Source organism: Cavia porcellus, unplaced genomic scaffold, assembly GCF_034190915.1.
Source record: "Cavia porcellus strain 051 isolate PalLab524CR breed Dunkin Hartley unplaced genomic scaffold, mCavPor4.1 scaffold_3, whole genome shotgun sequence".
Lineage (NCBI taxonomy): Eukaryota > Metazoa > Chordata > Mammalia > Rodentia > Caviidae > Cavia > Cavia porcellus.
Window position 1 is genome coordinate 45,117,920 of NW_026947486.1, and position 15,447 is coordinate 45,133,366.

At 35.5% G+C, this 15,447-nt stretch overlaps 1 protein-coding gene across 7 annotated transcripts in view; it reads right to left on the bottom strand.

Annotated features, from left to right (window-relative positions):
- Nucleotides 1-15,447, bottom strand: part of Atrx (ATRX chromatin remodeler) — a 292,107-nt gene that overhangs the window by 238,775 nt on the left and 37,885 nt on the right. For 6 of the 7 annotated variants that reach the window (XM_013153686.3, XM_013153684.3, XM_013153683.3 and 3 more), the window contains exon 2: nt 5,746-5,858. The exons of the other annotated variant lie outside the window; for it this stretch is intronic. In XM_013153686.3, the coding sequence (XP_013009140.1) occupies nt 5,746-5,858 (113 nt within the window). The remainder of the gene's footprint in view (nt 1-5,745; nt 5,859-15,447) is intronic. 7 annotated transcript variants of the gene reach the window in all.

A 15,447-nucleotide genomic window follows, 5' to 3' on the forward strand; every position in this document is an offset into this window, starting at 1 on the left:
GAAATTGACAAGGAAGCAATTCTCCCTAACTCATTCCTGGAAGGAAATATTACCCTAATACCAAAATCAGAGAAAGACCCAACCAAAAAGGAGAACTACAGGCCAGTCTCTCTAATGAACACACATGCAAAAATTCTCAGTAAAAATTTGGCAAAGAGAATGCAGCAAATCATCAAGAAGATTATACACCACAAACAAGGGGGATTCATTCCAGGGTTCAACATACACAAATCAATAAATGTAAATCACCATATCCATATAGCCAAAAGTAAGAATCACATGATCATTTCTATAGATGCAGAAAATCTTTTCATAAGGTCCAACACTCATTCATGGTAAGAACCTTATGGAAAATTGGAATAGATGGTCTTTATCTTAATATGATAAAAACATACATGACAAACCAACAGCCGGCAACATATTAAATGGCCAAAAATTGAAAGCCTGTACTCTAAAATCAGGAACAAGACAAGGATGTCCATTATCAAAACTCCTATTCAATATAGTACTGGTAACACTAGCCAGAGGAATTAGACAAGAGAGACAAATAAAAGAGTAAGGATAGGAAAAGAAGTTAAATTATCGTTATTTGCAGATGCAATTTCCTTTTCAGTTGGATGGTTTTCTTGCACACAGCTTATGGGTAGATGTTGTTTCTTGATCTATTCTGCCAGTCTGTTTCATTTAATTGATGCGCTGAGGCCATTTATGTTCATTGTTATAAGCCTCTCCCATGCTGGAGAGGCTGCAGGGCGTGGGGGGGGGGACGACTCTTCTGCACTATTAGTGGGAGTGCAGACCGGTGCAACCACTGGCCCAAAACTTCATTGAAAGACTCCTAGGTACAATAAATAAATTCAGTAATGTAGCTGGATACAAAGTCAACACTCAAAATTCAATAGCATTCCTACACACAAACTACAAACTCACTAAGAGAGAAATAACAGAAGCAACACCCTTCACAACAGCATCCAAAAAATTAAATACTGAAGAATCAATCTACAAAATAAGTAAAATATCTATCCAGGGTAAATTATAATACCCTGAAAAAATAAATTGAAGAGGATCTCACAAAACGAAAAGACATTTCTTATTCATGGATAGGAAAAACTAGTATTGTGAAAATGGCCATTCTCCCAAAATTGTTACCCAGATTTAACGCAATCAAAATTCCACTAGCATACCTCACAGATCTAGAGAAATCATTCCTAAAATTCATCTGGAACCAGAAAAGACATACAATAGCAAGGCAATTCTAAGCAACAAAGGCAAAGCAGGAGGCATCACAATCCCTGCCTTGAAAGTATACTACAAAGCTAATGTAATAAAATCATCATGTTACTGGAATACAAACAGACCTGAAAATAAATGGAATAGAATGGAAACTACAACTACAACTATAACTACAAACACACTCAGCCACCTTATCTTTGATGAAAGGGCCAAATACATTCACTGGAAGAAAGACAGTCTCTTTAATAAGTGGTGCTGGAAAAACTGGCTTTCCAAATGCTGAAAACTAAAACTAGACCCATGTCCATCACCATGTACTAAACTAAAGTCTAAATGGATCAAAGATCTAAATATTAAAACAGAAACACTAAATCTGCTGGAAGACAAAGTAAGTAGAAATCTTGAAGACATAAGGGTATGCAGAGAATTTACGAACGAAGATCAAACTGCACAGGAAATAGTTCCCAGAATCAATAACTAGGATCTCTACTTATTAAAAAATTTTTGCATGTTGAATGAAATCTCCAACAGAGTAAAAAGAAAAACTATGAATTTTGAAAGAATCTTAGTCAACTGTCCCTCAGACAAAACACTTCTGTCTAGAATATATAAAGAATTTTTTAAAAAAAAATTCAAAGACCCAATCCAAAAATGGGCATCTGAGATGAATACACAGTTCTCAGATAAAGAAATACAAATGGCAAATAAATACATGAAAAAAATGCTCAGCATCATTGGTCATTAGAGAAATGCAAATTAAAACCACACTGAGATTCATTCCATCTCACTCCAGAAAGAATGGCCAGGATAAAGTATCAACAACAAATGCTGGAGAGGCTGTGTGGAAAAAGGAATTGTCCTGCACTGTTGGTGGGAGTGTACACTTGTGCAACCATTGTGGAGTTTAGACTGGAGATTTCTCAAAAAGCTGGGATTGGAAGTCCCATTTGTTTCAGCTATTCCACTTCTAGGCATATTCCCAGAAGAAGTGAAAACATCATACCACAGTGATATATGTGCATCCATGTTTATGGGATTTTAACTTTTTATCAGTACCAGAGATCTAACTCACAACCGCCTGTTTGCAAGGCAGGTGCTTATGCCGCTGAGCTAAATCCCCAGCCCTGCATCCATGTTTATAGCAGCACAATTTGTAATAGTTAGATCTTTGAAATAACCTAAATGCCCATCAACTAAGGAATGTATTAAAAAGCTGTGGGGGCTGGGGATTTAGCTCAGCGGCACAAGTGCCTTGCAAGTGTGTGGTCATGAGTTCGATCCCTGGTACCGATAAAAAAAGAAAAGAAAAAGACAAAAAAAAATTTTTAAAAAAAGATGTGGTACTTTTATAAAACAGAGTACTATTCAGCTACAAAGAATGACCACATTGAGATGTTTATAAGTAAATGGATGCACCTTGACACCATACTCATAAGTGAAATAAATCAAACTCCCATGTGTAAATACCATGTTGTCTCCCTAGTGTAACAAATGGTAAGAGTATATAAGATACAAAATCCCCATAAAATACAATGAAATGGGAAGAATCTGTTCAAAGGAGGAAAAAAATACCTCAGGGAAAAAGAAGAAAAAGAAAAAATATCTAAGTTTTTATAAATACACTTGGGATTGTGCTACCAATTCTTTAAGTTCTTGGAACAAAACAGTTGACATTCATAGGATTGGAACAATTTTGCATGTTTGTGTCTGGTGATCTGAGAAACTCTTGAAGATCACTATGTAATAAAACAACTTAGTTCTGTTCCTACCATCTTGTTTTGAAGACCTATATCATCATTTTTGGGGGGCTCTTTGTTATTGTTATTTATTTGTCTTTTTTGCTTCTTGTTTTTCTAGTAATTTGTTTTGTTTTGTTTTTCCCTCTAATACAGAAAGCATACGTATACATGTACAGGCTTATATATGCCTAGAATTTTTCCTAAATAGTTTAAGAGAATCCATTATATTATGCATGATGAAGTAAATAGCTACTCTGAAGAAAAAAAAGACATTATGGTATCTATTGCTGATTCCGTACCGCCATGCTGTGAAATCTAGTAATGTTTTTATTCTTTGTTCAGAGTGATTTTAGTCCATTTTGTATTGTTTAATTTCAACATCCATGAAGGTATTGACAGCTATTTTGACGAGAACAAGAGATATTACGGTAGCCATTGTTGACTGTCCTACTGTCTGGTTTTTAAGGCCTGTAATACCTTCATTACTCAGTTCTGATTATTTTTGTACTATTTTGTTTTGTATGAATTCATTGTATGTGAAGATATAGACAACTGTTTAGAAGACTACAAGAGACATTATGGTAGCCACTGTATATTTCCTGTTGTCTTGCTATGAAATCTGTGTCACTCATATTATTTTCTTCTGATCTGTTTTCTTTTACCCTCTTTAAAATATAAAAAAAAGATGTGGTATTTTATGTGATGGAGGACTACTCAGCCATAAAGAAGGACAAACTGTAAACTTTTGTAGGTAAATGGATACAACTTGAGAACCATACTCATTCGTGAAATAAATCAGACTCACATGTGTAAACATTGTATTGTTTCACTTATATGAAAAGCTGAAAGAAAAACACATATATATGTATGTAGCTAAACTAGTTATGTTATTGATTTCTCTGAGTTCATTGAAGAGAAGGGTTTGTGCTACCATCATTCAGACAATTGACTGTAGATGTCTTGTCCTCTGGGTGAGTAATTTGGGGATAACAATGCACAATGAATATACTATTCTTAATTTTTTTTCTCTTTGAAATAAAATGGATTTGAAAAAAAAAGCCTACCAGACTTCCTATATATGAAATAATTGGGGTTGTTTTAAGCTGATAATTTTATAATCAACTGCAACACAAATCCTCTAAACTATTAATGAAAAAATAACTAATTCCAATGTGCTCTTTATCCACTTATTATTAAGTTACAAAGGAATAAATGAATTTAATTAGGTCGATCTAATGAGCAAACTATAAGGAAATAATTGAAATAACATCACCAATAAAGAAACAGAGTATTGGGCTGAGGATTTAGTTCAGTGGCTTAAACGCCTGCTTGGTAAGGTAAGCACGAGGTCATGAGTTCGATCCCCAGTATCAAAAGAAGAAACAAAGTATGTGATATGATGTACTCACTGAGAACACAATACTAGTTTACATAGTATTCCTGCCAAAAATATATATCCTGAATCTAATCCTAAATGTATAGACAAACAACATTAAAGGCCAATCAACAAAGTAACAGAACTGTAAATTTCAAAAACTTCACATTCCCATTACACAAGAAAAATTTAAGATTTAAGAATACAGAGACATGACAACTATTTGCAATATGTAATCTTAAAACTAGATTCTGGACTTGAGAGAACATTATGTATTTAGTTTTATCCATCTATTCATCCTTTCTATTGTTATTTTTTACTTTCTATCTTTTGGTGTTCATATTTCAAATAATTTACTTTCTCTTTTCATATAACCCTTAATTTCTTCTAATATACTATGGATTAGCTGGCATCAAGTTCTCCCTTTTTGTTGGTCTGGAGATATCTTTATTCCATCTTTCTTGTTTTGTTTTGTTTTCTGTTTTTGAGACAGGTGTCAATATGTAGTCCAGCCCGGCTTTGAACTCAAGATGATCCTCCTGCCTCTGGGATTATAGGCCTGTGCCACCACACCCAGCTCCATCCTTCATTATTAAACAGTGTTTTTACTAAATATAGGATTCTAAGTTTGCAATTACTTTTGTTACTTTAAAGAAAACATTTCGTTGTCATCCACTTTCTATCATTTCTGATGTTAAACAAGTTATCAGTATTACTACTATTCCTTTAGAAGGAATACCTTTTTTCTTAAGCTTGTCATTTAATGCCTTTCATCACTTCTGGAAAATCTTAGCCAGTATCTTTTCATATTAGAATTCTGACCCATTCTCATTTCTCCTTCTAGAATTCTAATTACGTGTATGGTTGATTTTTTTCACTATGATTTATCTTATTTTTCTATATATCTTGTATGTGTTTATATATGTCGCTACTTCAAAAATGGTAATCACATAACAGGATTTTTTAAACAAAAAAGGAGAAAGAAAAGCTTAAGTGTTTTTTTATTTGATTACATAAATCTACTGAGAGATATTATCAAACAACATAAAAATTTACTTCCTGGTACACAAGTAACCACTAAAATATTTCTACACTACTAGAATATTTCTATACTACTGCAACCTCTAATACTATCTATTCGTTATGATTATGTCCTATCAGACATTTGCATTATACACAAAATGCATATGAAGCATTTCCTTCGCTAAGTTCCTAAAAACTTACATTTTTACTAATCAAAATTAAAATCTCTTAGATATTAGCAAAGATGTACAACAGGAGTTTCCATGAAAAGTACTAATTTCACTTTCCAAAAATTGAAAGCCTTTAATAGCTGCTTCCTCCAAAAACTCCAAAAAAAAAATGGTAGCAGAAACAGCAGATTCTTTTTCAATTTACCTGTGCTTTGGTTCATCACAAGTCGAGGAGGAGAACTTGTTTCTTCAGACTCTTCTGATGAATGTGCCAGGAAGTCATGAAGCTTCTGCACCAATGTACTCAACTTGCTTTCGCTATCAAACAAAAATTTAAATATAAATATTTAATAAGCTGACATCCTTTCTACACTGAGATATGTATATTCAAGGTAAAAATTAAAGGGATTCAATTTTATTTCACAGAGGACTAAACATAAGAGTAATATATCTAAATCTATAGTAACTTAGGATCAAAATATTTAAGAAAAATGCAGGCATTACTCAGTCATTATAAGATTTTATTATCTTTTTTTCTTTCTTTTTTTTTTTTTTTTTTTTTTTTTTTGGCGGCGGGGGGGGGGGGTCCCCGGGGATCGAACTCACGACCTTGCACTTGCCAGCCACTTGCTAGCACGGCACTTACCCCACTGCACTAAATCCCCAGCCCCTATCTTTCAATGTGCTGTACCTAGTATGTTTAAACAGAACGTAAACTTTACTTTGCATTAAATTATTTAAAATGTATCACTAAAAACTACCTTTAACCCAACTTTAAACCTAACTACTACAAGACTATCAAAAGAAACTAAAAATCTGGGGGAATAAAAGGCAAAAAATGTATGCGAATTTGGGCTTATTCCATCTTTCTTTCACAATCAATAGCAGTATATATCATCATATTATCAGTAAGTATTTTAGTTACTATTTTCTCTCATTTGTATAGAGATTCTATTTAGAAAACTCTTAGAAATCAAAACACAAGCATGGTGGTGCTTGCCTGTAATTCCATTACTGGAAGCTAATGCAGGATGATCACAAGTTCTTGCCCAACCTGGTACCTCAAAATAAACACATAAGTAAGTAAGAAGGCCTGGAAATGTAGTTCAGTGTGAATGTCCTAGGTTGAATTCCCAGCATCATAGAAGAAACAAAGAAAAACATTAATTAGTTTTACTGTTTCAAGATTTAAACTTTCCAACACTAAAAATTAAAAAAAAAAGACAAAACTTCCTTCAAATTAAAAAAAAAAGTTGGGAGAGTGTGCCATTTTGTGAGACTTATATAAGCCCGCTATGGAAGAAGAAGTTGTCAGGATAGCTGCCACGTGGGCCTAGCCTATCATCATAAACTTGGACCTTATGATCGTTCTACCAAGACTCAGTGTCAGAGATTACAATATTTGCTGGGAAGGGGCTTGAGTCTCCCTGCACCAGGATACTACAGAACTGTAAGCTAGAAAGACACTGACAGGGCTGCAAAAACACTAGGAGAAGTGAGTACCAGGGCCAGAGAAAGAGGGTACAAGTCATTCTATCTGGAACTGGGTGCCACTGAAACCAGTAACCAAAGAGAAACTGAGCTAAGCTACACCATAAAAAAGAGATGGGAATAGCAGGGGTAAAGAGTGGTGGCTAAGGTGATATTACCTGCTGTTTCTTCCAATTGGGCACCATGATAAACACAAGCCAGAAAAAGAATGAATTGAGGCACAGATAAAAGGGAGTACGCTGGGGCCACAAAAAGGTGGCTGGGGTAGCAATGAGGGAGAGGAGTGGTACAAGTGCCCCACTATCTTCATGAGAACAATAGAGAGACTCCTGATAATGATAGACTAAAGGCAGCACCAGTGACAAGTCATTCCAGGACACTGATCTTAACCAACAGCACAAAATAATGGTCCCTAGACCAGGGATTTAGCTCAGCAGCATAAGCACCTGCCTTGCAAGCACATGGTCATGAGTTTGATTCCCAGCACCAAAAAATACATACATACATACATACATACATACATAAATATAACAGTCCCCAGTATAAACACCTCCACAAGGAAGTACAGTGGTACAGACCTTAATTTTTTTCTCTTTTTTCTTGATTTATTGTGTTTTTGCTTGGTTTGGTTAGGTTTGGTGTGAGTGTGTGTGTATACATATGTGTGCACATGTGCACACATGCACAGATATACAGGGAGTGATTGAAAAATAGAATGTTTATTTTAAAAAGCCAGGCACACCTGTAATCCCAGCACTCAAGAGGCTGAAGCAGAAAAATTGCTATGAGTTCAAGGCCAACATGGGATACATAGTGAGCTCAAGGCCAGCCTAAACTACACAGCGAAACCCTCTCTCAAGAAACCAAAAGAATTTGAAAGACTGCTAGCTAAAATTATCAGTGAGATCAAAAAAGAAAAAATAAGCAGCTGAATGCATTAAGAAATACAATACAAGATACAAAGACCACTTCAGTAAAGACACAGAGGTTGTGAAGAAGAACCAAGCCAAATTCCTGGAAATGAAAACTTCAATCAGTCAAATATAAAACTCAACTAAAAGTCTTCTTTCTTTCTTTCTCCCTTCCTTCCTTCCTTCCTTTTTACTTGAGACAGGGATTCGCTAGGCAGTTTAGCCCGGCCTTGAACTTACTTTCTGGTCCAGGCTGGCCTCAAACTCACAGCAATCCTCCTGCCTCTGCCTGCCAAGTGCTTGAATTACAGGCATACGCCATCTTTCTCCCTCTCTTCCTATTTTCCTCTCCCTCCCTTCTTTGCTTCCTTCAGTGCAGCCTTCTTGAAGTACAGGCATACACCATCTGTCTGTCCCATCTCTCTCTCCCTTCTCTCTCTCTTCCTCCCTCCTCCCTCCCTCTCCCCCTTCTTTTCTTCTTTCCTTCCTTTCTTCTTTCAGTGCTGGGACTTGAACCCAGGCAGCCTTCTTGAATATTGGGAGACTAGCTTATAATGACTCCTAGGTTTCTGTTGTCCCTTGTTGGCTATGTTTTAAGTAATATATTTGCAATCTGCTTCACGTGCCTTGATGTGTATGAGTGTGTCCATTCTTGCTGGACCCAAACACACTGGTCACTAGTCACAGTGAGCCTGCTTCCCTCAACTGAAAGTCCTGACAGCAGGAAAGATGAATCAGAAGAACTATCAAGACTTGAAGATAAAGTGGAACACTTAGACAATAAAAACAAAAATAGAAACAAAGTATTCAAGAGCTCTTGGATAACAACAAAAGACTAAACTCAAAACAAATACACCTGGAAGACAGTGAAGAAGTACAGGGCTAGTGGCTCAAAAAAAATCTGTTCACTGAAATTACTGCAGGTAACTTCCCAAATTTGGAGAATTAGATAAACACTCGGATAATGGATGTATTTAGAATCCCATACAGATACAACAAAAAAGAAACTCTTCAAATAGATCACAAAAATTTCAGAAGAAAGAATTTTGAAAGATATTAAAGAAAAATGCCAGTAAGGGCAAAGTCATCATTGTAACAGCACACTTAACCGAAACTCTCAAGGCCAGGTTACTTTATTGAAGGCTCTCCTTCAATATCAAACAAGAAAAACATCCTTTTCATGACTACTATGAACTAAACAAATTCATAACTACCAAGTCAGCATTGCAGAAAATACTTAAGAATATGCTAAACTCAGGTGAAGACAACCACAATCATGAGACCATGAAACAGAATAAATATCATTGGTAGAATAGATAAACAAATGAGAATGAGAAATGAATCAAACATCAGAAAAACAACAAAATGAAAAGAATCAGTTAACAACTTTCAACAATAATATTTAATGTGTGTGGGCTTAAGCCTTAAAAAACAGATAGATTGAATTGGAAAAAACAATCTGCATTTTGCCAAAAAGAAACACTTTACTTGAAAAGACATATATAAACTCAAAGAATGGAAAAATGCTACTCCAAGTAGCTAGAGCCCAAAAGAAAGCAGGAGTAGCTATATTTATATACAAAAAAGCAGACTTTAAATTGAAACTAGTCAAGAGACAAAAAAGGCCACTATATTTTAGTAAATTGGAACAATTCACCAAGAAGTGAGAACAATTACAAATATGTATATACCAAACATTAGAACACACAATTTCATAACACAAACACTATTTGGCATATTAAAGAAAAGACAGACTCCAATATAATAATAGTGGGGGATGTCAATATCCCGCTATACAAATACAATGACGAAACAAAAAAAAAAAAAAAAAAGAAAGAAACATTAAGAGTTAAACTATACTTTCAATTCAAGTTATTTAACAGTCATCTACAAAGTATTCCATTCAACAACAGAATACATTCTTTTCAGCAGCCTATGGAACTTTCCCAAGATAGGCTGTACGTTAGGCCATAAAGTCAGTCTCAATAATTTTTAACAAATTAAAACAATCTTCTGCATTTTATTAGATTATGAGGAAGTGAAACTAAAAATGGAAAGCAAACAGAAACACAAAAAACAAAAACAATGCAAAAACTACCAAACACAGGGAGGCTAAATGATCATTGAGTAATTCTTCAGGGGAGAAATTTTAAAATTCTTAGAATCTGGTCTGGGGATTTAGCTCAGCGGCTTAAGCGCCTGCCTTGCAAGCAGGCAGTCGTGAGTTCGATCCCCGGTACCAATAAAAAAGAAAAAGACAAAAAAAGAAAAAAAAAAATCTTAGAATCCAATGGGAAACACAACACACCTGAATCTATGGGATCGATGAAAGAAGTTTTAAGAGACAGGTTGATAACTATGAGTACATAACATTAGAAAGAGAGATCCAAAAGAAATGACCTAATGATGCATTCTCAGTAAAAAATATAAAGTAATACAACTACTATGCAAATCAGTATGGTGAATCCTCAAAAGAGTACAAACAGAAATACTATTTGATCCAGGTGATATTCCTGGAAGAATTAAAGACAATGTACCATAGTTACATATGCTTACTCATATTTATACTGGCATAACTCACAATAGCTAAACTATGCAAAAGGCTAAATGTCCATCGGGAAAAAAATTGTAGATATACACAATGAAATATTATTCAGCCATAAAAACAATGAAATCATGCATTTATAGGAAAATGAGTAGAACTACAGAGCACCCCATTATATGAAGAATGCCTATTATTAAATATCATGTTTTCCCTAGTATTAAAAACCTAATAGATAAGTTTAATAGCAAATTAGAAGGTACTTTTGGGAATGAGTAAGAGAATCAGGAAGAGGAGGAAAAGAAAAAAATAAAGGATTGAAAATGATCAAGGATAGGGGCTGGGGATTTAGCTCGGCGGCATAAGCACCTGCCTTGCAAGCAGGCAATCGTGAGTTCGATCCCTGGTACCGATAAAAACCAAAAAAGAAAATGATCAAGGTATGCTATCTATATAGGCACAAACCAACTTCCCAAAATGAAACATAATAACCTGTATTACAGAAAATGCAAATCAAAACAAAAATGGGAAGGCCTTGTGTTCAATTTCCATACTGCAATAATATCATCCTCTTTTTATTGGTACTGGGGATCAAACTCATGACCCTGCAGTTACCAGGCAGACACTTATGCCACTGAGCTAAATCCCCAGACCCTTCCATATTGCAATAATAATAAACCAGTAGAATATGGGTGCAGGTCAGTGGTAGAGCATGTGAGTAGCATATATGAGGTACTAAATTCTATTCCACCCAAAAAGAAGACAACAATCAGTAAATTATCAAATATATTTACTGAATACTTACTATCTGTAAGAGCTCAGCAGTGCTTTTTAAAATTACTTTAAGTTGTGCTTGGCACAGGATAATTATATAAGTGGATGACAAAAAAATGCGATGGACTTGTTGCTGTATACCTACAATCCCCATACTTGGGAGGCTGAGGCAGAGGATTATCAAGGGTTTTAGGGCAGTCTAGGCTACACAGTGAATTTGAGGCCAGCCTGCACTGCAAAGGAGATCCTGTCTCAAAAAAACTTAATATAGAGCATAACTCAATGAGTCAAGACTTTCAGGGAAACATATCTGGTAAAACTTTGTATCATAAACTGTCAAGTCAGTCAGATGTGGTGATATATGCCTGTAATCCCAGCATTCTACAGTATAAGGCAGGTGGATCACCATCAGTTCCAGTCTAGCCTGAGCTACAGTGACCTGATGTCCAGCCTGAACTATATAGCAAAACTATGATTAAACAAAAAAATAAAAATTAAAAATAAACAAATAACATAATAATTCAAATAAATAGAGTTACCATGAGTTTTAGGGTAAATAAGTAAAAAATTGGATGAGCTAACCAAAACAGTCTAAAATTTGAATGACAGATTCAACAAGTATATCGAATTCTCAAAAAGATGTCAGGCAAAAATACCTGAAATGAAAAACCGTGAAGGATTCTTCAATTCCAGGAATAAACAATGTGAAGATAGAATGCCCGAAATTGAGGACAAAATAGTGGCCAGTTTAAGGCCAGCCTGGGCTACAAAATGAGTTCAAGGTCAGCCTGAACAACACAGCAAAAACCTGTCTCGAATGAATGAATTCAGCCAGAGAAAAACAAAAAAAATCACATATAAGCCAGGTATGGTGGTACACACCTGTAATCCCAGCACTCAGGAGGCTGCGGCAGGAGGATCTCTTGTGAGTTCGAGGCCAATATGGGCTATATAGTGAGTCCAAGGCCAGTCTGAACTACATATGAGGCCCTGTCTCAAAAATAAAAGTCACATAGGAAGGTTTTAATGGCTTGTGTCTGGATGTCCCCCTAAAGCCTCATGTAGTAACAGGTGGAGCTTTTTCAGAAATAGCTGGATATAGAGTATGTGATGCTGGGATTGATTCATGGTACAATGCTAGAATCAAGGACACTAGGGTTAAGGGTGTGGGTACAATGCACCCCAAATAGCCTGGATAAGATATAAGGTATAGAAAGAACTGTGGCCACCCCTTGCTTCCTTTGTTAGCTTCTAACTATCATGAACTGGTTGTCCTCCACAATGCCTGTCTGCCATGCCGTGGAGCCAGGTTATTATGGACTGAACCCTCCACAAACTGAGCTAAATGAATCTTTCCCGTTTTAACCTTGGGTATCTGGTATTTTGACTCAGCAATGAGAAAAGTACCTAAGGCAAAAGGGAAACCAATTAGAATCACAGTAGACTCTCAACACAAACTCTTAATGGTCAGAAGTACTTGGAATGAAGCATTTCAAATCCCAAAATCGAGCAATATCCAACACACATTAACTTATACAGTAAAGATATCTTTCCAAATAGACGGAGAAATAAGGTATTATGAAAAAGATGCTCAAAAGATGAGTGCTAAATCAGCACTTCAGAAAACTACTTAAGAATATTCTTGCCTGGGGATTTAGCTCAGTGGCATAAGCGCCTGCCTTGTAAGAGCACAGTCATCAGTTCGATCCCCAGTACCCAAAAAAAAAAAAAATATTCTTGACAGAAACAAAGAAACCAACACAGATGAAAACACAGAAGGAAGGGCTGGGGATTTAGCTCTGCAGCATAAGTGCCTGCCTGGAAAGCATGAGGCTGTGAGTTCAATCCCTGGTACCAGAAAAAAGCAAAAAAAAAAAAAACAGAGGGGAAAAAAAAACTCCAAGTAAGATCAATGGATACACAACAACAAAAAAATGTCAAGAAAAGAAGAACAGAGAATTTAACAACAGATAAAGAAGGCACTGATAGCAAATATTCAACACATCTCAGTAAAAAGACATCAATTGGCCAGGTGAGGTGGTGCAGGCCTATAATCCTGGAGTCTGAGGGAGGAGGATCTCACAACTTTGAGGCCAGCCTTGGCTATACCTTGAGTTCAAGGCCAGCCTGAACTAGACAGTAAGACCCTGTCTCCAAAAAGACACATCGGCAGATTGGATCAAAAAACAGAATTGAACAGTCTGTTGTATTCAAGAAAATCATCTAATCTAAAAATTGAGTAAATAAAGATTTACTTACTTCCTCTTACTCTACTAAAAATAGAGTAAGAGTAAATCTTTTTTTTTTTTTTTTTGGTCTTTTTCGTTTTTATTGGTACCAGGGATCGAACTCACAACTGCCTGCTTGCAAGGCAGGCGCTTATGCCGCTGAGCTAAATCCCCAGCCCCCACAGAGTAAATCTTAAAGGTTGGAAAACAATATTTCATATATCAGGACTCCAATAATAAGCAGGGGTAGCAATTCTAATATCAGACATAGTAAACTTCAAGCTCAAACTGATTAGAAGAGACAAAGAAAGTCACTACATACTAGCTAAGAGAATAATGTAAGAGATAACAGTGATAAATATATATGTACTGAACCTCAAGTAGTGACTAATCACAGTACCCAGGAGGCTGAGGCAGGACAGCTTTGGCTATGTAGTGAGTTCAAGGCCAGACTGAATTACAAAGCAAGACACTGTCTCAAAAAAAGAGCAAAAACAAGTATCTGTGTGCACACACACACACACGAACATCTATCTTCATAAATCAAGAAATGTGAAACTTAAAGGAAATAATACTAATACAAGCATAGTAGTTGATTCTAACACCCAACTTTTACAAAAAGACACATCAATTAAACTAAAAAAATCAGTAAGGAAATATCGAACTGAACCACACCCTTGCACATGTGGACTTAACAGATGTTTTCACAGAGTTCTACACTTCTACAACAGAGTATAATATTCTTTTCTGCACCACATGGTACTTTTTCCAAGACAGATCACATAGTAGGCCACAAAGTCTGCTTAAGTAAATATGAGAACTGAAAATACCCCATGCATATGTGGTTATCAAATCACTATGCAATGAAATTAGAAATCAACGACAAAACAAATTTCATTAAAGATTATGGAAAATTAAGAACATACTCCTAAAAAACTTTTGAGTTACAAAAGAAATTTTAAATTTTCCAGAACTTATCAGTAATAATGGTACAACTCCTCGAAACTTTTGAGATACTATGAAAGCACTGCCAAGATGAAAATTCACTACAATCAATGTTCACATCAGGAAAACAGAGCAAGCTCAAACAAATACCTTTCCGTAAGAAATTATAAGATATGGAGAAACACAATAAACCAGCCCCAAACTGAAATTAAGAAGAGAAATTATAAAAATGAGCATGGAAATCTATGAAACTCAGACTTAAAAAAACTCCACCATGCCCCCCCCCCATCAGTGAATTGAAGCGCTGGTTCTTCAAAAAAGTAAATAAAATAGGTAAAGCCTTAGCCAAATTTACTAAGAGAGAAAAGACTCACATCAAAGCAATTAGAAATGAAAAAGATGAAATCACAATGGACATTGTTGAAATACAGATTATAGTAACTACTTTGAAAAACTGTATTTCAACAAATTAGCAAATTTTGAAGAAATGGACAAATTCATAGACTCATACAAATTACCAAAGCTAACCCCAAAAGACATAAATATGTCTAAAAGCCCAATAATGAGCCATGAAGTTGACAAATTAACAAAGAATCGACCAACTTAAAAAAGCCCAGGGACTGACTGATGGATTCGCTGCTGAGTTATACAAAACCTTTAGGGATAGTTTCACCAATACTCCTCAAGCTCTTCAATGTAATTGAAAGGGATGGATTACATCCACAATCCTTTGTGAAAGCCAGTATCACCTTGATGCTAAAATGGAAATAACAATCAAGTGAAAAAGAACTATAGGCTAATCTCCTTAATGAACACAGCTGCAAAAATCCTGAACAAAATATTAGCTAAGAATATAGCACAACATCAAAAAATACACAAATCATGATCAAGTAGGTTTCATCTCAGACATGCATAAGTCAATAATAAATGTAATACATAAAAAGAAGCATGGTTTAAAACTACATGATTGTATCAACAGCTACAGAAAAGGCTTCTGCCAAAATCCAACACCTCTT